We start from the raw sequence: 25,543 nt of genomic DNA, 5'->3' as shown, positions 1-25,543 counted from the left end.
GCAGCATAAACCAATCCAATACAGTCACAAGATTTTATTATTTCACTATGTGACTCTGTTCTCACGGCAGTGAGTCTTAAGTGAAAAAAAAAAGACTTAGGAGAAAGATGAGAGAGGAGTTTTCAAAAAAGATAGGAATACAGTATTTTCAGCTGGAAGGACTGTCAATGATCACCTACTCCAACTGCCTGAGCACTTCACGGCTGACAAAAAGTCAAAGCATGCTTCTAAGGGCATTGTAGAAATGCCCTCTTACACACTGACAGGCTGAGGGCATCAAACACCTCTCCAGGAAGCCTGTTCGAGTGCTTGACCACCCTCCCAGTAGAGAAATGCTTCCCAACGTCCAGCCTGAACCTCTCCTGGTGCAGATTTGAACAATTCCCATATGGTCCCAAAGCTATGGGGAAAAAGCCAGAGTCCTGAATGCAAGAAATATGAATAAAAAGAGTGTAAAAACACTTCTTTGTTGACTGACAGATGTGAACCTCCCCCCAGTCTGGCCCACAGCAGCCTGGCTCTCACACAGACTCTTTAGCACTAAGCACACTACATTCTGCAGTCCCAAAAGCTCAGCAAGTTAACATGCAATACTTGCTGAAGTCTTTTGAAAGCAGGCCTGCTCTTTTTTCTTCTGCACAAAGGATGCGTGAACACATCAAACAAACAAAAAACATTTAGAAAAAAATTAAGAAGGCAAAACACCAGGTCATTTGTCCTCTCTACTGGCTATAATAGGTTATTTTCACAAAAAGTTCAGTGTTTCAGCTGACATGAATTTACCTCAGTCCAGTTGCTCACTGTCCAGTCAGATGGGCACAAAATATCTCTGTTGCATGACAGATGGGTCTTTGGTTTAAGCAGGTGCTGGCATTCCATGACATCCAGTGCCTGCTCATCAGATCCCACTGTCTGGATGCAAAGTACAGTTCTCTTCTTCTGGCCTGTTGGGCCACATGTGGTTGAACATTTCTGCCATTCCCCTGCCCACCACCTGAAAACCAGCAGGGTGAGAAACATCAGAAAACAACCCACCATAAGCATATTAAGGAAAAGGTCAGAGACTGCAAGAAAAAGAGCCAGTAATTTAAAATCTCGGCCCAGATATATGTTCTTCACATTAAGTTCAGATCACTCAAGCTCTTCCATCCATCCTGTGCTCTAGTACCAGCCAGTCAGTGAAAGAGAGAAGACAGAAGTAGGCAGGGTTTCCAGACAGAAGTAGACACTGAGCTTTATGTTTCAATTAAGTGTAAGAATCCACTGAGTAGGTAGTCCTTCAAATCCAAATCTGAGGAACTTCTAGCAAATCTACTTAAGCACGTAATCTATTTACTCTATCTCACTGTTCTTCTGTTTACGGCTACCTCAGTGCAGAAGAGTTAACAAATGAGAATCAGTGGGGAGTCTGTAATGACAGCATGGAGGTGGAAAACATCCCTTTGCCCATGTCTATGCAGCCAGTACTGCACAAGTGCTCAAACTGGCTCTCCATGAGGGTTACCTCCACAAGGCCAGTTCCCATTAGGGGAAGCAGTGAGGCACAGAACCCCAAACCCAGATTACCCTGAGCTATGCTCTGTGTGAGCAGTGTGGGAACAGTGTGCTGCAGTGCTGTCCCTCTGGGCGTGGTGTCCAGATCTGCACTAGGCTGGACTTTTCTGTTCTTCATTCCTTCACAAAGTAGAAATGAGCCCCTTATGTGTCTCTGCCATGATTAAAGTCATTCTTCCACAGTGTGAAATGCAATGTTCCACCAAATTAAGGATAACTGTTTCCTCCAGAGCAGTATTTTCTAGTGCAAAACACCTTACCAACAAGAGCTGTTCTCTTTACATTTGGTTCACCTTAGCCTTTCCCCAGCATCATCCAACTACTTTTTCTCATGATGACCATGAGCAGATTGTGCACCTGCATATCTGCCCTCCATTATAAGAAAGGGGGGCAAAAATTTCTGGTTTTCTACAGTTTGAGAAGTATTGGCATCAACTGTGACACTTGCCTAAAAATTTATCTTTATAGTTGAAAAAAAGGGGAAAAGAATCAAAGAAAAGCCTTTTTCCTTCAGTTAAGAGTGCCCTAAGTAAGAATACAACTTCAAGCTGCTGCATACAAAACCTGGCCCAGCTCTAAACTCTAAGCCACAAAAGCTCCTAGACTTTACTTGTTCATGAGTTTTCAAGGAGGTCACAACAAAGCCTTATAATGAAAACAAAGCAGGAATATATTTAGAAAACACCTTTCTAGAAAAAAAGGCAGAAAAAATTTATTTTGGCTTACAACCAAAGCCATTCTATTGGGTTTTTTTCCTTTTAAGGTCCATGAATTTACAGACAAAATAATCCTAATCTGATCAATACCTCAAAGCTCAACATCCAGATTTATAAATTCTTACTCCTTTCTTTGTCTTTTTTGACAATCCCTCTCCCATTCTCACTGTAGTTTCCATGTTCCTTAATTCATTTTTACTTCCATTGCAAATGAGCTGCTGCTGATATGGAGGGCATTGGTACCTATTCCTAACAATTAAAAAATAACCCACCAAACAACCAAGACTCAGAGCAATCAAGCTATGATACAGTTTATTTATGCAACCATCTGATCTTCTTTGTGGTACCTAATCCTATCTTCTTTTGTTTAGTTATCTATACAAACACTATTTCATTTTAAGTTACCCCAGAAGCCCTTTGTGGCACTGACTGCTCTGCTCTAGAATGCAGTCCATGCCATCACAACCCAATGGCAAGGTCTCTGAACCAATTAAACAAAAAAAAGCATCCAAAATATTTTTCTTCTCCTCCTGGCCTTCCTTCAGATTGTTTCTTGTTCTTCCAGGCTTCTGCAAACAACAGAGGAAAACTAACAAGTAAGTACACCTCAGCAGAACAGAGGAATAATAAAAAAAAAATAATAAAAAAAAAATTATCACAACCTGAATCAAGCCATTTTAGGATTGTTGTCATCTCTTGCATCTTCTTTACAATTTTATCTCTTCTATAATCTTGTAAACTGCTGACATTTCGGCACAAATGGAATTTTAATGGGACCAGATTACATATTCCAAGGTACAGATATGCTAAATTGACACCTCTTCCCCTTCGGTATTTTCAAATGGCTCTGACTGAGGGTTTAGCAATTGGCAGGTTGAAATACCAAACTCCAAGCAATAAATTATCAGACCTTACTACAGAACCTACCTTGAGCAGCAGTAATGGTGTGTGATTAACTATTGCACACAAAACACTTTTTAAAAGCTGTTGAAGTAGTCAAAAACTCAGGTGCTCCACAGTTAGAAAATCCCAGAACTAAGATTTTATCCTATTCCATCTTTATGATCAAAATAAAATTACAGTCAGCCAGTCTGTAGACTTCTTCCTCACTCAGTGCAGGTAACTTCAAAAAAACTTGCTCTAACTGGAAGTTTATTCTTATCAGTAACTGGAATTTTTGATGTTGTGTTTTCCTATTTTCATCCTAGGGTACACGCATATGCCCTAAACATCCAAGAGTCAGAAGCCTGACATGGAGTCAGGCTGTGCTCTTGTCTCTCCATGTTTTCTGCTGAGGACCTGAACTGTGGCATCTCGGCCAAAGGGTAACAAAGGCAAAGCAAGGATGGCAAAACAGCCAACATCCACTTCTCTGTTCAGGTACAGGATGCGCCAGAGCAGGTTCTGGACCACAGAGAAGAGAGCCGCACCCGAGTGACTGCCTTGCCAAACTCTGCTTATCTTGGAGCTTTTGCTGTCTCCTCACACTGCAGAGGCATGACCAAAACTGGAGGTGACTGCTGAGAACACATCCAGAATTGACACAGTAATCTGAGCTCTAAATATGCAACTTCTAAGCTGAAATGACCAAGCTGTTGGACCTCCCAGACAAGCCAAAGACTGTGGTGAGAGACTGGGACAAGCTGGTGGAAACTAAAGCCTGATGGTGAGTCGCCATCCAATACTTATTTCTACCTCCTGTTTCTGATTCTACTTCTGGCATTTACTGCTACAGCAACTGAGTGGTTCTTAAGTATTACTGCATCATCTGATCCCTTCAAAGTGAAATGGCTGTCTTATCTCCACAGGCAGGCAGGCATGCCACTGAAAGATTGTGGTAGCAAACAAACAAACAAACAAAGAAGCAAAATGCATGATTTAGGTAATTAATTTGCATGAGCACTAATTTTCCTCAGGCTGTCAAAACAGAGAGCAGCCTGTCTGGTGAAAACATAACCTCAGGTAGTTTTCAGTTTAAGGTGTGAGTACTCAGCTCTTCTGCAAGAAGTCTGGGACAGAGACAGGAAGAAAATCTCATTCGTTCAGCTGGCATTCAGCTACCTTAAATGAGACTTATCTTTTTGCTCCCGCACTGTTTCTAAAGCTTGTAACAAATTAGGCAGAGCCCAACAGCGTGTCCATGACATCATCTATACAGAGATGATGTGTGGTGAATGATGTGTGAATACTGTTGAAAAAGCAGCAGCATGGGATTTTGGAACTGGAATTTGCTAGTCATGCCTATGGGGTTTAATGTTCCTTCCCTCCCACCATGCCATGTCACACCTACAGAGAGACGGTTGGCTTTCATTACGTATTTGTATAGAATCAGGCAAAGCAAATATCAACAGGGCACTGATTCTCACTCTGTGCATTATAATAGAAACCAGATTTCCTATTCTTATTATGCTGTTGGAAGTCTGGAAGCAGGACAACACAATAACAGCAGATAAAAAGCAGGAGATTACACGTAGTTGTAAAATAATCTGCTTATGGTTACTGTTCAAGTGGGTAGTCGAGTTAAAAAGGCTCTGGACAATTTTCTTTGCAGGGGAAAGCAAAACTTTATTCACAATGCTGTGAGTAGTTAAAATCTCACTCTTTTTCAGGTGGTATCTATTGACTTTAACATTGACACCTATGGGACTAAATACCTGCCTACCAAAGAAATATGTAACTAGAAACCATACTCCACAGAATAATGTGGAAAAAAGCATGCATTTATGCTACAGTCTCAATGCACTGCAGCTAAGCAATATCACTCAAGTTGTACATGAGTGGTTGCAGGACATTTTAACTCTCAGCTGTCCAGCCACTTTTATTTTGTTCTGAATCAAAACATGGCACACGTGTATTGTGATATTTTTAATATTTTTTTCATTTTCCTCTGAATTGTTTTAGGAGAAAGTATAATAGTAAGTGTAATACTAAGCATAAAACAAATACAAAGCAATCAGCTAACAAACAAGAATGTTAAGGCTTAGACTGTAATTTAAACTGTTTACAACTGACTTCCTGAAATGGATTAATGAGATAAGACCTGGTTTGTGAGAGCCACAAACATTTTATTCTTTCTCTGTAGCTTCTGTTTGATAAATTATCTATTTCTTATTTAGTGGTGCAGTAGCATGTTTAATGGTAGCACGTTTTTCATCACTGGGATTTAGTAGGGAACAACCATCTTTTTTTTTTGATAGAATGTTACTATAAAGCACCTGGTTCACTGCTGAGAAGTGCAAGGTCATCCAATGATTTGAGTTCTGTGGCTGCAGCACTAAACAAAGGTCTCCTGCAGTGTTGTGTTTAACAGCACTGTCCTCACCTCTAGCACAGAATTTAGCCATCTCTCTACGGAACACTTTGTCCTCAGCAGCTTCACGTGGACTCTCAGTTATCCCATAAAATGCTATATGGTTCAGTCATGTCTGCCTCCAGTTTTCAGACTTTCTTTAGAACTAGCAAACTACACTAAGGTGTCTTGGGTTCCAGATGAAGATTATTAACCACCTGTCTGGATTAGACGTGCCACACATGCCACGGAAAGCGAACATCAACTCAATCCCATGCTGGGACTACAGCCTGGAACAGAGAGCAGATTTACAAAAGGATGGGCTTGGGAAGAGTGACTAACAATTCATTCTTTGCTGCCATCTCTTCCAACACAAGAACTCAGGGCCACCAACAGAAGTTAGTGAGATCCAGGTTCAAAATAGTTAAAATGTGGTGGCGCTTCACTGAGGCACTAGAGCTGTGGAACTTCCTGCAGAGTTTGTAGTAATGGAAGTTTTACAAGGTTGCAGAGGAAGGCTGCATGAGTGAGGTTCATTGGAGGTTACTGATTAGACAAGCCATAAAATGGAAATGCCTTGAATTAAAACCAGCTGGAAGCTGGAAGAGCATCAGAAAGAAATCTGATTTATGTTTGCCTTGCCCTTATTCCTCCTTAGGCATGTAGACCCTGCTGAGAGCCAGAACAGGGACTGAGACCTTTGGTCAAGCTATTACAGTCGCTTTTATGTTACTAAGAGAAAAATACACAACATGACTCTAGAATTAAATACATATGGTTTTCCTGCACCGCACTTCGTCATGACTTTGGTGTCCTCAGAAGCATGACTTGTGATTGCCCCTGCAGCACAGAATGAGCTCAAGAAGCATCACTCAGGCTGTCAGCACAAGAGAGCTTTTCTGCCTGGTCTGCAGAAGAGTTTCGTTCATGTATGACATTCTGCAATCTGCTCAACAAGGGGAATATTGCCCTCCCTCGCTTACAGAGCAGGTCTAAATAATGTTGTCACTTAGAACAAATGGCATAAATTGAGTTAATTTGGAATTTTTGAATTGATAGTACAGTTTATATGTGCCATAAAAAACACCTCAATGTGTATGGGTAGCCTCAGCTCTTAACAAGTCAAGTAATTAAAAAGTTGGGTCTACTGTCAATTGATTTCCTGACAATCTACAAAGAATTATGAAACTGCGGTAGTCTATGATGCAAGCACAAAGATGTAACTCCCAAAGGAGCCATCATCTACTGTTGTGAAGATACTTGGAAACAACTAATAAAACCAACAACCATGCAGAACTTTTCACATCAAAGTTTCACTAAATTCACTGCTGGCAAATGCAACACAATGAACTCCACAGACTCATTGCTTTGATTTGATCCTGATGGAACTAGAATTAGTAGGGAAAGACTGGTGAACCTTTGTGAACAGCACAACAAACAACTTTCAAAGACAATAGAAGACAAAACCAAGATGTTCTAGTACCTAAAGCATGAAACAAAAACCAGTATTGATCTCTTCCAGCAAATCTGTGCCTGTTGTACAAGCCCGCAGTTCTGCAGGAACTTGGAATGTTTGTTGTGATTAGTCCTCCTTACCCTACTCCCTGAAATGGTAGCACAGAAAAAACAGAGATGAATATAAATTAAGAGAATGTTATGAGAAAGGAAAAAATTATTCCCATGTGATCACAGAATGAAGAAAGCTGCACTTCACTCAAAAATAAGAAGGAACATAATAAAAAAAAGCCAAATACTGCGTTATAAAGAAAGTATAAAAATTAGTTTTAGAAGCAGGCATTTTCACTCATCACCTCTCATAAAAAGGACAAAGGCATATAAAAAAATACTGAGAAACAACATCAAAAGGCTCTGCTAGTTTGTTTTTGGAACACACAGTGATGCATTATCACTTGAGCTAAGCCAAGAATACAATTTTTAAGTAAGAACTTATATGGTCTTTAGGCACACCTGAACCCTTTTGTTCAAAACAGTATCTACATACATGAGAAAACAATCTCTGCCACTTCCAGCACAGACTGCTCAGTAACTTGCCTTAGAAACCTCTGAGGGTGGCTCACTTCTAATTTGTTTAGAGGGGGTTTCTCGCACCTTGCTCTGTAGCGCGTGGCAGCCCTCACCATGGTAGGCTGTGGATGCCACACCAATGTGGCATCAGAAACACCTTCCTTTGAGTAAGGCTGCTAGTGAACACCCCCAGAGCCCCTCCAGAACCCATTACCTGGGTGGGCAGTCCTGCTCATAGCACTTCTTCTGCCGCCCGTTCGGCTGCGTTGCTGGGTCACAGAAGGAGTTTTTGATCGCTCCACTTCCCTTCCACACGCAGTGGGCGATCTGCCGCTGCACTCCTTCCAGAGAAAGACACACAAAAAAAAAGGAAGAGTAATCCCTGTAGGCTGGGGATGAACTGCAGAAATCCTCAGGAATGAGCATCCTTCAGTCAAGCTGAAAAGGTTAAGCAGAGCTTTTTTGGATCAGATCAGAGTTCAAGCGACATATTAGAAAGCACTTTTCTTAATGGAATTGTTAGCCTCATAAAGGGCTCTTGCAGGCCCTGAAGTAGGTTTAAATAGCTATGAAAGGTTCTTGAGTCACTCACAGACAAGAGGAAACACAGCAGCACCAGGCTATTCATAGCAATCCTGGTTTTGCTGACCTTTTCTTTTTTCTTTCAGAAGGCTGTTTAAGAACACAAACCAGAGTCATAGAATAACCCTGTGACTCTTAATGTGAACTCAAATTTAAGAATTTTTGGTACACATTTTGACTGAAATAGATGATGAAAAAAGTCTTCTATTTTCTAAGTAAGTAATACACAACACTTAGCACAAGAGGCAAAGCACCGTGATGAAGAGACACACAGAAACAATCCATATAAACAATGTGGGTTATTTCCCAACATTTCCATTTATACAAAACCCCCCTCATTTAACAGAAAGAAACATGAACCAAAATACTACATTACCCTAGTGTGAATCTAAAGAAAGTCAGTTTCAAGGGGCCTGCTTCCCATATAGTTCTGCAAAAATTTGAGGGAGATCTCTTGCTGCAACCCAATGAAAAAAAAGTATTGCAATATTACAGTTATAAGGGTTGTAGTGAGACTGATACAGAGGCATTAAAATAGTTCAAACAAATCTTAAGGACTAGAAAGACTGAAAAAAAATTCACTAACTCTCATTAAATTAACTGTGCTATTAATTCGCAACAATTAATACACACACGGTAGATTACTGCATCTCTCTAGAACTTTTATCCTTCTAGGATGCACAGGGTCTAACAGCACTGTTATCATGGTATCAAGGATAAGTATTAGGCTATTTTGCAGTATGTTTAGGAAACAAGCTTTTCCTTTCCTCAGGCCTCCTAATAACTAGTGTGGGAAACTATGTGGAAGATAAGAACAGAAATCCATAGAAAATAATTGGGAAATAGGAATATATTCCTCTGAGACATATAGACTCAGAGAATCATAGAAATGTTAAGGTTGGAAAAGACCTGTAAGATCAGCAAATCCAATCATTAACCCTGCACTGCCTCAACAACACAGAAGGGAGTTTTCCACGCATATTTGGGTCATTTCACAGAAACCAACGGAAATCTATATCCCTTTCTTTACCCCCTTAGAACATCAGGTATGTGAGGAAATGCTTTTGCTTTTTGATTACTTTCAGACTTCTGACTGAGACATACGAAACAATTACTGACTACAGCACAAGATTTGATGACTGACTGCTCCAGTCAGACATGAAGGCTGATCTTCTAGAACAGCAATTAGTGTCACCTGTATGGAAAGATTAAGGGACTGAGGCATTCAAGCTCCAGGGTACATGGTGTGGAAGCAGCCGCAAGACTGCGGTAAGTCTGGACATGGTGATGTCTTATTCGTAGGTGACTTCAAACAGGAGAAAGCTTTTTGCCTCAGCTCCCAGGGAGCACTGCTCTCTTTTATGCTCTGGTATAAATGTAACTGGAATATTTAGCAACCTTTCTGCTAGCTGTAAACAAAGCAGTTCACAGAAATGTTTCTGTCTCTTTCAAAATCATGATATGTTGCTGTTCCAAATACAAAAAACAAGGAATCTTTTGCTTTGATAAATTTTTAGTGTCATTTCAGCTGCCACAATTCACTTTAAAACCACTATAAACATTTGCAGAAGTTTTGCTTTGAAGCTGTACATTCTCATAAAACGATCAGCTGACATCAATGAATTAATTTATTCTAACAAACAACTTTTATTATGAAAGTTATGTGAACTCCCACTGTAGCTTCAAATCTCTAGCAGTTCAGCTCCAAAGTTGGAAGGAATCCTATATGCATATACCAACACACACAAATAAATGTAGGTTTATATGTTATGACATAATGAAACAGTTGGTTTTATCAGCCTGAGCAAGCTGAACTAGAAAACACTGCTAAAGCAGAAAACTTGTCACCCCATGCTGACCCTGCCCTAGCAAGTATTTACACAGTTATATGTAACTTAAGTGGGTCATTTCCTATTTAAGTCCTATTAAGATTAATAATTCTAAATACACTGAAACCTCAGAAATATTTGAAACCTAAACATTATTTCTAAAGGACTTTGAGAGGTAGCTGTTTTCCTCCACCATTTTTATTCTCTCTGACCTCAATGCTAATTAGTTCAACTGATGTGTACCATCTGTGAAAAAAAACCCTGCAAGTATTTCTGGGAAAGACAGGAGAAACCAAGAAAGATAATTGCCAGATCAAAGAATAATCTTCATTTCACTAAATCTGCTCAGAGATTCCTTCTACTTCTCTGTGACACTTCACCGCTAATGCAGAGCTCTTTAGACGCGAGGCTGACCCACGCAGATCCTGATTTCTCACTTGGTTTGCGAAGAAAAGTGCCAGCTCAAAGTCATCTGGGTGTGGAAGGCTTTTGAAAGAGAGATTAGAAATCTTTTGGCTGCAGAGCCCTCAGTTTGGGCTGAAAACAACAGAAATTAAGGACCATAAGCAAGTGTATAAAAGGTGTATGAGAAAGATACACACTTGATTTTAGAGCTCATTTGAACAAGTAGTTGTCTGAGTTCTGAACTTAGATACTCTGAAAGGAGTTCACTTTGTATTTATATTTATATTTATATTTATATTTATATCTATATTTATATTTATATTTATATTTATATTTATATTTATATTTATATTATTTTATATTATATTTACATTATTTTATATTATATTCTGTGCACGCACAAGTTATGGGTAGAATACAAGTGCCAATCTTTACATTCTCAGCATTATAAAACTCAGACCCACAAGAGTGAATGGAAACGGCGTGACCTTTGTTTTCTAGAATCAACACTGCATTTCTAGGAACAATTGGAGATAACTTTGCAAAGCCTTTATAAAAGTTATGAAGGATTTAGAGGGCACATAACAGTTAACCCCCAAACAAATTTTAGAGTTAAATCCTTGTGCAGAGCTTTGAAAAACTGCCAATTACTGATGCTGTCTATGGAGAAACAAATTTTTTATATTGGCTAATATTCTCCCTTAGTTGCTGCTGTGCTGTGCTACGCTTTTTCTTAAATTTAATGCCACTCAAAGTTGGTTCTGAGAAACAAGATTAAAGCCTTTAGACAAGTAGGAAGGATTTATACTTGTAATTCCAACATTACCCATTCTGTGATTATTTAAAGAAGGAATAATAGGTAGTTGGTCTAGAAAAAAACCTCAGTGACACATTTAAATTAATATGGATTTTAAAAAGCTTACAGGCTCTATTTGCTGTCTTGAGAGCAGGCTCTGGAGGGACAGCTCTTGTCCAGAGGGTGCAGCAGTGTGCACCAGGACACTGCTGTGCACACATTCTGCGCTGCAAGCAATTCTTTTCTGCATAGAGCATATGGCAGGAAGAGATTCAACCTGTCGTGCACTGAGGGCAGAGAAAGGCTTGTGGTTTTTTACTACAAATTATCCCCTCTGGTGCTTGTTTGCCATGAACTGGATTGCAATGTAATTACCTACCTATTTTCGACACTGCAAATAAATATCAAGTATTGCAATGTGTTCTTCTTTTCCCTGCATGCAGTATTAGGTATGTTTGCCAGAGAAAACATGGATTTTTCAGAGTATTTTGTCCCTGTTAAATGCCAGAGCCATCTTTGACACCACCATAGATGGGAGCACTTGAAGGAAATTAAGGAAGCCATGAGAAAATTTGGATCTTCTGTTTCTCCACTGCAGTGGAGCTGGAGACGGGTATGTGTCAGGGCACGGCATGGTGCTACCTTGAGGCCAAGAATCTTGGGGAAAGTATGTCAAGGGAGCTGCCCTGGATTCATTCTGGGAAGAGACAGCTTCAGTCTACAAAGATTTTATTCATCACTGGAATGTTTTCCAGGTACACTTCCCACAGATAACAAGCTGTACCACACAGCTAAAACAATATTTTTTCTCTTACAACTGATGAAACTTTCCTGCATCAGCCCACTGCCCTGCCTGTAGCCCAGTTTGTCATTCCTTAATGCAGCTTTTCTTTCTTGGCTCAAGAAAGCACTTGTTTGCATTGTCCTGATCTGTGTGGCTACAAAAGGCCAAAGTGCCCTTGGATTTACTGTTGTGTTTTTGACCAGTGGTGATGAAAGGACCTATGCTGGATCTTTGGCAGGTCCAGGTTTGCCAAGGGAACAGAAGTCTAGGTGAGGATCAGTTTCTTGCACTGGCTGCAGCTGTCAAAGTTAGTTGAACAGTTCACCTTTCTTGGTCCTCCTTTTTATCCTAAAGTTATTGGTTTATTGTTTACCAAATGATAATTGCAATAATACTTGAAAGCTATTTACTACTAACCTTAGGCTAAATAAATACAGCTTTTCTTACTGATCTATCTCTAGGCTTGTCTTCAATAAGATTTGTTGTGCAGCACACTCATAGCAGAATATGACCTTCAGTCTACTTCAGTAGACTTTTATAAACTTTTCAGAACACTTCAAATGCCAGTGATTTGGTACAATGAGCATGTTACTGCCAACAGCAATAAGTTCTGAATCCAAACAGAGTGAACATTCACATAAAATCAATTGCATCCTTCACAGCCAGAAGGAAGTTCTGTGGAAGCCACTTGGACATCATGGAGAATTACTTCACTGAAAGGGTTGTCAAGCATTGGAACAGGGTGCCCAGGAAGTGGTGGAGCCACCATCCCTGGGAGTGTTCAGGAAACAACTGGATGTGGCACTTGGTGTCATGGTTTAGTTGACAAGGTGGTGTTTGGCAAAGCTTGGACTCCATGATCTTGCAGGTATTTTCCAGCCTTTATGGTGCTTTGAACAGCAATGCTGGTCCACGTCCCAATGGCCCAGAGCACAACCAAACTGAATGTGTACCTGCAGAGAACTGCAGGCGTACTGTAGTATTGGGTTCCCCTGCTCCAAGTGATGCACTGAAGCTCTGTGTCAGGATTTCTCTTTTTTAATGGGCAAGGAGTAAGAGACAATACCCTGACTGTATCACATTTACATCCTTCTTTAGACCTGTCCAGTTACTCTTCTAAACATATGTATCTCAGAGGAAAGAGGGCTACGGGTTTATTAACTTCTTGTCTTCTGTCCATGAAGAACAGAAATTCAGCAGAGAACTGGTGAGGTTTCTGTGCCCTTCATGAACTGGGATGCACCTCCTGGTTCCCCTTGAAACTGATGTCACCAAGTCCATCTTGTCTGAAACACATGATTTCTATTTATACAAAGGCAATAAGCTAAAAAAACATTTATTAGGAGCACAAATGCAGCAAACAGAGGAAGTCAATCAGTAAATAAAACGTGAAAAAACCTCACATACCACAGTTCTCTGTTTAAGTAACCCCTGTGGCAGTTAGAAATCAAAGCCACGTCACACAGTTTGTTAGCCAGAAGAGAGTACACAGGGCTACAATTTACCTAGTGAGAAACAGTTCTGGGAATACTGCAGCTGATGTAAAAAGAACCTCAAAACAGCATAATAAACAGTGTACCAACACATTCCGCTTCTCTCCCTTTATTTTATGATAACAATTTTTACATTAAACACAACTCACAACTAGGTAGGTATCAGAACTAAAACTTACAGCGCACAATTAAGCAAAACACTTGTTTTGTGCACCTATTGAAAGAAAATGGTGGGTGTTCTTCTGCTAACCAGAAGGCACACGGTGTTTTGTGCTGAGAGACTCTTCTCAAAAAAAATCCAGAAAAAGAAATCACATCATCTATCTACTGAAGCATACATATATATGAATGAACACACTCTCTATAATATGTGGATTTTATGTATATAAAGATATTTTTCAAATAAGATGCGAATGTTATTGGGATGGGATATTTTACATGACACTTCTAAAAGTTCTTTTAATCTTCTAATCTTCTAAACTTTAGTCCAAACCACTGAAGATGTATTATTTTAGTGTCTTCCTTGACAGGAGAGGTTTAAAAGCTGTTACTCCCACAATCACCATTACTTCTAGAATCACAAGTGGATTTGTTACAACACTTGTTTTTCCTTTTTCTTTCCTTCTGCAAAGCAGTTAAAAATGCAGTAATTATCAAAACCCACTAACAAAACTCTAGCATTAGAAAAGGCCTTTCTCGTATTACTGGTCTGGTTGTAACAGTGATCTTCTACTCTTCCGTACAGTTTTCATATGGATGGTCAAAGAATAAGGTTATGGTCATATCTCCAGAATTCTTTTACTGTCCTGTGAAACTCAAGAGCTAATTCAGACAGAAGGCTACAGTTCCTTTCCCCCAAGTTCAGAATTGCCTTCATATACAACCTTTTCCTCACAGTTTCAAAATTATTCCCACAATAGATGGATAAAAAAAAAATTACTATTGTAAAGAAACCTTCAGACTCTTTATTCTTATTGTTGGTTTACGACAAATATTAACTTTATCTCATTGATGTTCGCTACTTCAGAGGAAGTTCTCCAGCTGGCATTTTGTGTGAGTTACCAGAAGCAAGCTTCTAGACCTGTTGTTAAAGCCTACTTCATCGTCATCATTCTGCTTGTCTGTTTTAATGTGTGGCACAGAACTACAATATAACTGCAGTGGTAGCCAAGCCATTGCCAAACTGGTAAAGACATGGAAGTTCTCAAGACTAATTTAAATAAAATAATTATTGAGCAATGCACAAAAAGAGTTGTTACTTGTCAAGGCAAGACAGAAATGAAGGATATTTTTTGTAGTTAATATATTGAAAAGACTTAATAGGGAACCAATAGTAGGTCATAAATTTGTATTGCTGGAAAGTAAGGCTATGATGAACAGTATTGACAACAAATTATGAAGGAAAGAACACCGTACCTTCTTATTTTGGTTCACAGAAGCTGAGAATTTGAGGGCAGGTGTTTTAGAAACCTATTTGACTTAAACAATTTTAAACCATTTTATTTTGAAGTCAAAATACATTATTCACAGAATCACAGAATGGCTGGAGTTGGAAGGGACCTCTGGAGATCATCTAGTCCAACCCCCCTGCTAAAGCAGGGTCATCTGGTGCAAGCTGCACAGGATCATAACCAGGCAGATTTTGAATGTCTGCAGAGAAGGAGACTCCACAACCTCTCTGGGAAACCTGTTCCAGTGCCCTGTCACCCTCAAAGTAAACAAGTTATTTCTCACATTATTTTTGAAACCATGTGATCCAATTTCCCACCAAATGCAGATTAAAGAACATTACCTCTTTGAAGACTATGTCTGTAATGAAGACAAACAGTAAGAGAAAAAGGAAGTGAGGAATTACCTCTTCCACAGGTAACACTGCAGGCTGTCCACTCTCCATACTGCCAGAAATACTCTGGCTCTCCAATCTCATTCTCATTGCTTTCTTCTTTACGTACGGTGTATTCATACTCAATTCCAGGGTTAGTTTCTTGAAAAAGTAGCTGGAAAGAGTGGGGTTTATTACTTGTTTGATTAATAATCTACTGGCCAAAAGCTTTCAAAGTGTGAAACTGGAAGAATTAAACCTGCCCATTTTGGAGTCTGGTACCAGTTCAGAGTAGCAGACTTGCAGAATTTCCACTTCTATGTTGACAGTGGCATACATGAATCTTTCAAAGACACAGTTGTTTACCATGCACTTCTGCAAACGCAGGGGGGAATAAATGGGTCACCATAATTGGTATCCTATTGACTATAAAAGATAATCCAAAGTCCAGCCAAAGCATCCCTGTGCTGCTGATTAAGAGTTATTGCCTATCCCCATTACAAATTATAATTTTCCTACCTTCTGAAATAGCTGTTACAAAACAACCATTAAGTCAGAAAATTACAGATGCTATTCAGACACTGCTTTGATATTATTTTTCAGTGTTTCTGAATTAAGAAGAAAAATTCCAACTGAGAAGAGGCACTCAAGAAATTTACCTCAGAGGAAGAAAGTAAACATCATCAAGGGATAAAAGACTTCAGCAATTAACTTTTCTTCTCAATTGTACTAAAAGTGAAGACTGAGCACTCATTAGTTTTGTCTTCTCATGAGACATTCAAAGTGTGAAAGTGGTCTCCCATCACACCCCTAATACTTCTTTTAATTGCATGGTGGATATACAGGCAAACAAACCATGAGAGATACTTTCAAAGACCAAAGGGCCAATTCCTAGTTATTTTTTCAAGACTGACAGAAGCTGGTTATGTTTAAGTTAGAATCTATAAAGAAACAAAAGAAAACAGCCTCTGCAGACATTATATGGATCAGTTTCACTTACCATAAGCTATTCTTGCTCCATGCAAGCTGTCACTGCGGTCAGCTTTCCCTAGCTCTCACTGTTCACAGCCTGACATCAGCTCCCCTTTTGTGACAACTTATTTTTCATCTGGATCCGGGTCACATCACAGCCATGTGATGGTCAAATTTGGTACAAGAGACAAGAAAGTTTGGGCAGAGGACTGACCAACTATAGGTGACAGGATCCCTGTCCTAGTGGCACTCTTTAAAAAATATGAGTATGACACAGGATGTATTTTTAGGCAGGATGAACAACCCTCAAGCAAGGTGCTTAATTCTCTCCAAAACAGCTCAACTATTTTTTTCAAGACAGCACATTAATAGTGGTTTGTACACCAACATTATATATTTTCCCAGCCTCAGTTTCAGAACCCCAGCACATTCTGCTGCCATCCAAATGAGCAGGTTCTTCTTGTGATCTTCTGCTTACCTGAATCCATATTGATTCATTGGTGGGTCCTGGAGCAGTCAAATTTTCTAGATCCCCTATTCTGTCGTACTGAAATATTGTGCCTGCCACTTTGTATTCGCCATTCCACTGGATGATGAAGCCTCCATTCAGGTAGTACTTTTCTGGGTCTTTGCTTCGCACAGCAAGGAAATTTCCTGATTCTGCAACTTCCATGACTTTGATTCCCCTCGCACCTTTTGGAATTAGCCCAATATCAACATATCCTAAGAGACACGAAAAATTCATGGAGGTGAACAACAGAAATGTCACTGCATTCTACTTATTTCTAAGATGATTAAAACATCAATCAGCTATGCTTGAAAATATATACAAATGTGCTATCACAGAGCTTGTATTTCAGTTTGCTAGTAGTGTGACTTTCCACGTCAGGGTTTCTACTGTCAGCTGGGGAATAGTGTTTAGGCAATGCCAGCATTTAGGCATTGAGAAGGGATGCAGAGGTGAATGACTTTCAGAGCTGTACCAGGAGAAATCCACTGCACAGATGAGAATCAACATTCCCATAACCATACCCAAGGCTCTGGAATGCTGCAATCTGGAGAAATGCCAGGGAGTTCCAGCAAGTTAGCAGTCTGTTGTGGGAAAGGTTTTTTTGATTTGCAAAGAATGTTTTCATCTGTACCCAATGTACAGGTATGCACAGAATTCCACGTACCTTCTCTTAAGGCATTTAACTTCTCTGTGACTGCTTGCCTTACAAAAAAATAAATGAATGTTATTCAAATGCCTCAAATTACTACTATAAATTGAACACATTTTCATAAACTACTGATTTTGATAACAAAGTTCAAGAGCTCTTCACCTGTTAAGAGATGTATGGTCTGTGTGTTAAGAATTAATCTAGAGCACCTATTACAGAAATTTGTTCACATAACAGGCAATATGTGACATCAGGCTCTGTGCTTCTCACCTTACAGGAAACTGCTATTGTTGTTGCTACTGGACTGTAAAAACAGGAAGTTCACATAGATCCTTGAACAGAAACTCAGTTAGCTTTCTTGTTATTGCCCCTAGCTGAGCTCTAGAAATTAGATGGATGACATTTCTACATGCTGGTACACTGGGAGTGTGAGCTGCATTTTGTGCTGGTTTATTTCAGGACTGGAATATGAATTCCTCAGTTCTCATCACACACTACCGAGGTCATGAATTAAATTCTGAGACTCACATCCTGTTCACCTTTCTTGTGAAATGAGCTTATCACCTTTGATTACTCACTCATGAGTGAGATAAACCACACTGGGCATGCTAAGCAATCTTCAGTATCAATGTTCTTCACCTACCAGAAATATTTATGTGCTGTACAACAACCTGCTGTTCTAAATAAGTGCCCGAGAGTCTTTAACATCTGAATTTTATTTGCAGCTCTCTTGTGGTGTAATAAATACTGGTTAAAATGTCATATGCTGCTTAGAGTACAAAACAGAATCTGTCTGCTTCAGGTCTTTCCTAATTACACTGATAATATATAATTACATATATGAATTTCCAGTGATCGATGTTTAAGAAGGAGTGTTTTCTGAATGTTACCTTTCTCAAGTCTCACAGACTGACTGTGGAAATTCAAACATTTCAGTTTTTTTTAAGTGAATGAAGTAACAAAATCTGGAAGCTCACTGAATGACTTCTATTATTCAGGAAATCAGTGGTCTAGGTCTATTGTAAGTAACCAAGTCTAATGATTCTACCAAATGCTCTATTCATTCAGTGCAGAGAAGACATATTATGAACACAGTGTGTGATTATGTAACTAAAGTCTTGATTAGAAGGCATACTTACAACCAGGACAAATTAACACGGCATGGAAAATTTTAATTATGTCACATCCTGACAGCTTGGCTTTGCGATGCTTATGTCCTTTTACAGTAGGGTTGGGTTGGGGTTTTTTTCTGATGTAATTAGAATAACATTTATTCAAAACACAAAGCATAAGAACAATAAAACAATTTTTGTTTTGTTGCAACACAAAAATCTATATATCCCTTCAAGATTTTGCATAGTTATTTTTGTCTGAATCACCTGCTGCTGCTCATAAACCTTATTTTAAATGTATTGCAACTGTCTGGTAAGGGATGTTACCATTTGTTCTGTGTATCACATTGCCTTCTCCCTGGCCCTCCTCACCAGCTAAATTACTACTCTGATTTCCCAGAGCCTCTTGCTGATTCCCAATAAACATTATCTGATTTTGAAAGGAAAGCAAATGACCAGCAAGCTTTTGAGTTTGTCCCTCAACATAATACATTTTTGTTTAAAAATCCAGTGAGTGGTGTTTATGTAATTGTTCCTGCTTATGGGGTTTCATTTGATAAGGATCTAGAGATCCCAGATTCAGTAACAGTCAAAATGTCAGCTGTCTTACCTACACACTGGGCTCATTAAATCCTGAAGCAACCCTATTGTGGGTGCTTCTGCACACCTGTGAATTGGCAACTCTCAGATGCTATTAATCCTTCCCTTTTGAATTAAAATTAAATCTATATGCTCCCAACACGAAACCCTTGTTGTATGCACAGCTCTACAAGGACTAAAGAACTTGTTTCTCTTTTCCCACTTCTGTGAGAAAAGAGTAATTTTACTCAGGCCATTAGCACAGCACTGCAGATCAAATGATGACCAGATCTCCTTGTCACAACAGTTCACTTTCCTACTCTCCAGCCTGTTTTATCTGCAAGCCTCTCTTAAAAATACACATTCCTGAGGCACAACTTTCCTCTATGCCAGGTTCCAGACACTACCATGACTTCTTCGCCCAGGCTTGACCTTCTTGCTTTTCCATGCCCTGCTCATGCAGCAACCTTTCTGCCACCAAAGTTCAGCTGAAGCAACTTCAATGATTTTCAAACAAACCCCTTGAAAACAAGGGGGGTAATAATAGTGTCAACAGCTGAGACAATGTGTTCCCATGAGACCTCTGGTTTGTTTTCCACCATGAAACTCCAAGAGCAGCCATTACAAAGATGATGCTGTCATTTCTGTGACTCTCTTGGATGCCCCTGAATCACTATTCCTATTTTGCATCCATGAAAAAAACAAAGAATTTTAAGGGAAATGCAAGTAATAATACAGATTTCAAAACTTTTCCTTCTGACCATGAGGCAGTAAGATTTCTAAGACTTCTACAAAGACATCTTCTTCAGGTAAAACTGATCACCCTGCACTGCAGTGAAAGGCTGAATTATTAAAACTATTTCCTAGCATTTCATTAGTTAGACATGGCAACTGAGTCAACTTGCACAGACAATACACAGTGCTGCAGCACTTGACCAAGAAGGGCCTTGCTGAACTGAGGTTCTGAACAAAGATTTAAATCAGAATATATTAGCTTTCGCTTTGTATTTTTTCTATGACACTGAACATAGAAAAACGTTTCAAATCTTCTTTGCTGGTGACTGGCAGCATGCTTTGATACAGTTTTGTTACCTATGCTGAATTTATATCCTGAGTCTGAAGTCTTTATGTTTACATAAACTGTTCAGCAGCCACTCTGCTATAAAATCTGACAAACCACTGACAACACATCTGTCAGACACAAAAAGAAGACAGATATTCTGAACAAAGCCTTTTGCCTATTCCCAGTTGAACACCTGTGCACATCGGTGAAATCCACACATTGTCACGAAGAGACCACCAATCTCTGCCCTTCCTTACATTTTTCCTTCTTTTTGTCTGCAATGGAGTCAATGTCTATAGAAGGGAGAGAATCTCCAGAATCAATACATTTTTTAATGAATCTAAAGAAAACACTGAAATAATTTTACTTAACACTCAGTATCCCTCAGCAGTATCTGTCAGTAAGACTGACTGAATCTTGTGGCAAGGAAAACCTAAGTAAATATAAAGCACAAAATGAATTTAAATAAAAGGTACTTATCCTCCCATAAGTTACAATACTGGACTTTTTATGTAAAATTGTTATTCAAAAATAAAGTTCACATCTTTAGCCTTGGAAAGCTCACACACAGTCAAAGGCAGAGTGAATTTTCGATTTGCAGAAACAAAAGATCAGAGGCTGAAGGATTACTGTTGTATTGGAAGAGAGGGAGCTCCAGATTTTCTTTTGAAAGTCTCACATACATATGAAACCTGAACTGCTGCAGGATTGCAGTCGTCTTCACAGTTCACCTTTGGGACACAGAGAGAAGGAAAGCAAACTCAAGTACAGAAAAAAACCCTGAAATATTAAAGAAGCTTTTACCCCAAACTTTGGAAAATCTGGTCAAACTAGCCCTAAGTTAGTAGCACAAATCATACTTGTGCAAGGCAGAACTATTTTATTTGAAAAACCCCACAAATCCAGAAGTCAGCAAAGGCACTCACTGCAGTTTCCCCCTCTTCACTACAATGGTACCAGTTACTGATCTTGAGACTTCTCATCTCTGCATCAGCCTCTTTCTTTAGCTGCAGACCGTACTCCAAGCATACTCTCCAGTGCCTCATCTTCTCACCTCTCCCCCTCCTGCCCTGGTTTTCCATTGAAAGCTGTTCATCCTAGCTGCCTCTTCACCTCCAGCTCACCACCATATTTCTTACTCAGTTTTAGTCTCCCACTCCTGCTTCCAGACTCTCTAGCTCCCATTCATCCCACACAAGTCAACTTAAAGCCTGAATGTCTCGCTACCATCAGTGAAGACGGGCTCAGTCCTCCAATCGCTTATTCAGACCACTTCAGCCCTGCAGGGACTCTTCTCCTCTTTATGATGCTTAGAAATGAATCCCCAAGATGCTCACTGCAGCACTTTCTTGGTGCTTTCTACTTTACAGAGATTAGGTCCAGATTTTTCAAGATGGCAAATTACATTCACTTTGTAAATGCATTTGCTATTTTGGATTTTATTGTTAACTGCATAACTTGCACAGGACCTGTTGGGTCTCTAACAATTTTTATAAGACAAGGTGTACTTAAAAAGCACAGAGCAGGCATTTCTTTCTGGCAGAAGCATGATTCACTGAAACACCCGTTTACAACTTCCCACGCAGATGATCACTCAGTTTTCAACGAGAAACACTTTAGTCATTTTTACAAAGAGAAATGACTTCATCAACGGAAGAATTTAAAAGAAGAACCTGTATTACCAAATCCTTCACTTTGATTAAACATCATCTTCACTGTACGACAAGCAGAGCCGTCTCCCAGGCAAACTCCACACTGGTCTTCTGTTGCGTTGGAATTTATCTCATAATCACAGCCAACAGCCTAGAAGGAAAAACAGTGTTGGAGTAAATGTGGTGTCCACAACAAATTCTTGCACTTCTAAGAAGGGGAGTAGTGTAGCTCCTGTATAGTGTATTACACCAAGGTGAAAAACAAACTAACAAGCAATAACCATTACCATGTCACAAAAAACACAGTAGTGACCAGTCACTTGGGATGGAAATGTGCCACCCAAATGGCCTCAGTATCTGGGACTGGCCCCAACATCCAGGATTTGTGTCTGCTTTCTTACGTCACAGAGCTATCCACAGGTTCCCAGGAACACAATGCAGTAACAGAACTGAAATCTCTGCCAGCTTTTTGTGGCCATCTGACAACACAGAACCTCTACTACAGTCAAACCCCCCTAGCAAAGAAAAACTCTTCAGCAGGCATGAAGTTTTATATCAATGGTTCTTCAGCTTGCCAGCACAGGAGCATGGGTCAGGATAAAGTGAGTCAAGTGCATCAAGTTCTAGTAAAGACCGATTTTCCAGTTCATGCTTGCTACAGGGAGAGAGAAAAGTTTATTCATACTGAGTCAGGAAAAAACTTCATCCTTTCCCAACCCAAAAATTCTGTGCTCTAATGTCTTTAAATTTCAACACAATTTTCATTTGGTTTTGGGATTTCTTTCCTGCCTCTCCTCAAAAACAAGCAAGGTTGCAGAACACAACCTAACATCCAGCATTCAGTGGCTGCTAATAGTATCTAAGACACCTGGAGGTCTGTGATGTAGATGAATAGCCAGAAGTCTGGTAGCATGTAAAGGTTTTCTCAGCTGATTTTTCTCAAAATAAGCTTTCAGGTGCTATACCTGCCAACTTCTCTGACACCCTCTTGATGTATGAAAATCTGGGTATTACCTCTTTTGATGTTGATCTTATTTTACCTTCAATACATCAGCTACTGTAATCTTCTGCAAGCTTCTGACAGGAAAATCCATCTATGAGACTAACCTAGGTATACAGGCTCCTGCATTCTTCAGTATTTTTCTATCATTTTCAGCTTAAGAAACACTTTTTGTCTAAGTGTCAGTGATTTAATGAACAATTAGAAAAACCATGAAAAACAGAAGCAAGGAAAGGCCTCAAGCTACAGATGGTGGCAAACTGCATCACTGTAAAGAAGATTCAAAAAAAAGACTCATCCATCACTTAATGCCAATACACACCTAGCACCTTTCATACCAGCCCTGAAAAGTCATGGCCATGTCAAAAGGTTCTGCAGCAGTCTTAGCTTCCCCCTCCTTTCAGTGAAGGCCACTTTCAAAAAATGAAAAGTTTCGTAATGTCTTGCACAAAGACAGATCCTGGCACCATGGACCAAATTTATGAGCAGTACAGAATGTTACAGAGATAAGGATGTATTAGGAAGGTAACTTTTTGCCCCCAAGTATGCAGCTATTTGACCAAGGATGGATTTAATCAACTATTCAGAATACACAGATGCCACTGCTACATGAACAGGATGCTTCTTTATCTTGTCAGGAGTCCAGCTCTGTCTCTTCACCTGTTGTCTACAGATGCACTGGAGTTTATGTTTAACACTTCCTAATAATTTAAAGAGGCTGGAGTGTTGCTGTTTTCTCAAAGTGATGCATTCTGCAGTACATCTACTGTACTATTACTACATCTGTTAATCATCTGCAAACAGTGAAGTCATAGTTATCTGGTTTATTATTAGACCAGAGAAATAATCAGACAATCTGGAGAGTCGTGGAAGTTTAAGTTTATTTTCTATACTATGAACATGAACAGAAAGGTGGGGAAAGTCTGAAGAAGGAACCCTTGTGCTTCATGCTTTGCTATTAGACAATATGATTAATGACTACAGAACACTCGTGGTTTTGAAAAGGTTTCTGTCCATCTTTATTTGCTGTGCATTCTTGTTTGAGAAGCTGCACACAGAATTAATTTATCTAGTTCACACAGTCAGATACTTTGACATTAACATCACTGAGCATACTTCCCTTCCAAGTACTGCGTAGTGTGAAAATCCCCGAAGGTTTAACTAATTAGTTCCGAACTGCTGCAGCCCTGATTCTTACTGAGATGGAAGCACCACAGTATCATCACTTCCCTGCCTTTGGGGTGCCAGTCCATGCTTCTGCATGGGCTCTACTCCATCAGCTCAGTCACAATCAGCTCAGATCTCTCCCACTTGACCATGCATTTCCTTTAGCAACAGGTCTGTGGCATCAAAATATAACATCTCTGTGATATGAAGGGAATCCCTTTGTCCCTTCCAACAATAACAGCAGTGTATTTCAGTGTTCTTCTGATATTTGAAACAGTTTGTATCTGATCAGACATCAGCCTTACCTATACATGCAGTATTTCTATTCATCCTTGGGGTTCTGGAATACCCAAGAATGAGGCAAACAATTTACTGTGCGACAGTAAATAAAGCCTTTGTTTTATTCCCCAGCTCCAGGCTGTTGGTGGTGCTGTCATGACCTTCATATCTAACAGCAGGGCCTCATCTTACAGAGACATTAAAAACCATCACAAAGTAATATTCTCATGTGTCAGAATAAACAGCATTCATTTACTCTAAATATATTTCCATGAACTTTAATTTCCAGACCATATTTTCCTTTATCACTCCAGTGAATAGCATATTATTTTTGGAATAATTTCAAGATGCTTCATTCCTCTTTCTACTTGCTTTCCTTTTTTATTTTTATTCTTGTGGACACTCTTGCCGTATTTTCTAAACATGCCTCAAACTCTCCAGAAGGTCAACACGACACATCAGTGTGCACTTGCAGTCCAGAACTAGATGATATTTAAGGTCCATTCCAACCTGAACCATGCTATGACTCTATGATGAGTTTCTGACAAAGAGCTGTTAAAGAGGATCTGGAGATTAATGCAGGTTATAAAACAGGAAAGAATATCAGCAGTAATTAGGCTCTGATTTTTTTACACAGACACATCCTTGTGCACTCTCTGCCAGGGAACCATGCTGTGTTATAGGAACTGCTGTGTGCAACAGCATGGGCAACACAAGTTAGCATCCCTCCCTGCAGCCTTTTGCTATTGCCCCACTCACCAACAGCCTTTTTCTGACACAGCTGAGACCGGCTTTGTTTCTGGTCACAGCACACACTGCAGAGGCAGATGTAATGACCTGAACTGCCTCGCTGCATTAAAGGAAGGAGAAACAATTTATTTCCTGCTGCTCAGTGCCTAAAGGGAAAACAGCCAGAGATATTGACCTTTTTCCATTTCCAGAGGGAGAGGCTTTTCTGTCAGATTGGCAGTGGGGGGCAGATACAAAAAGTCCTTGCTGTCACTGAAGGGTATGGCCTGGATGTACTGCCTGAATATCCATTATGTGAATGCTACATAGAACTTTAAGGTCTTCCTCCCATTTGTCTCCCCCACTTAGTCTTCAGATAAAGAAATCATGTTCACTTCTTGTTGGCCATGACATTGCCTTGAATGGAGAGAAATGTGTCCTGATGTCAGTAATTTATCTTGTAATTTATCTTGTAATGAGTCTGAATCAATGTCCTGTTGCAGTAGCAGTGGGAGGAGGAAGCTGAACCATAGTG

The 25,543-nt window shown here is 39.6% G+C and overlaps 1 protein-coding gene across 2 annotated transcripts in view; it reads right to left on the bottom strand.

The window, feature by feature from the left end:
- Positions 1-25,543, bottom strand: part of ADAMTS12 (ADAM metallopeptidase with thrombospondin type 1 motif 12) — a 160,467-nt gene that overhangs the window by 20,923 nt on the left and 114,001 nt on the right. For both annotated transcript variants that reach the window (XM_039567189.1, XM_039567188.1), the window contains exons 14-18: positions 21,864-21,984; positions 16,746-16,990; positions 15,329-15,470; positions 7,799-7,925; positions 784-994 (exon numbers count right to left, since the gene is read on the bottom strand). In XM_039567189.1, coding sequence (XP_039423123.1) covers positions 784-994; positions 7,799-7,925; positions 15,329-15,470; positions 16,746-16,990; positions 21,864-21,984 — 846 coding nt within the window. The remainder of the gene's footprint in view (positions 1-783; positions 995-7,798; positions 7,926-15,328; positions 15,471-16,745; positions 16,991-21,863; positions 21,985-25,543) is intronic.

Source organism: Corvus cornix, chromosome Z (assembly GCF_000738735.6).
Source record: "Corvus cornix cornix isolate S_Up_H32 chromosome Z, ASM73873v5, whole genome shotgun sequence".
Classification (NCBI taxonomy): Eukaryota; Metazoa; Chordata; class Aves; order Passeriformes; family Corvidae; genus Corvus; species Corvus cornix.
This window is presented reverse-complemented; position numbering and strand designations above follow the sequence as displayed.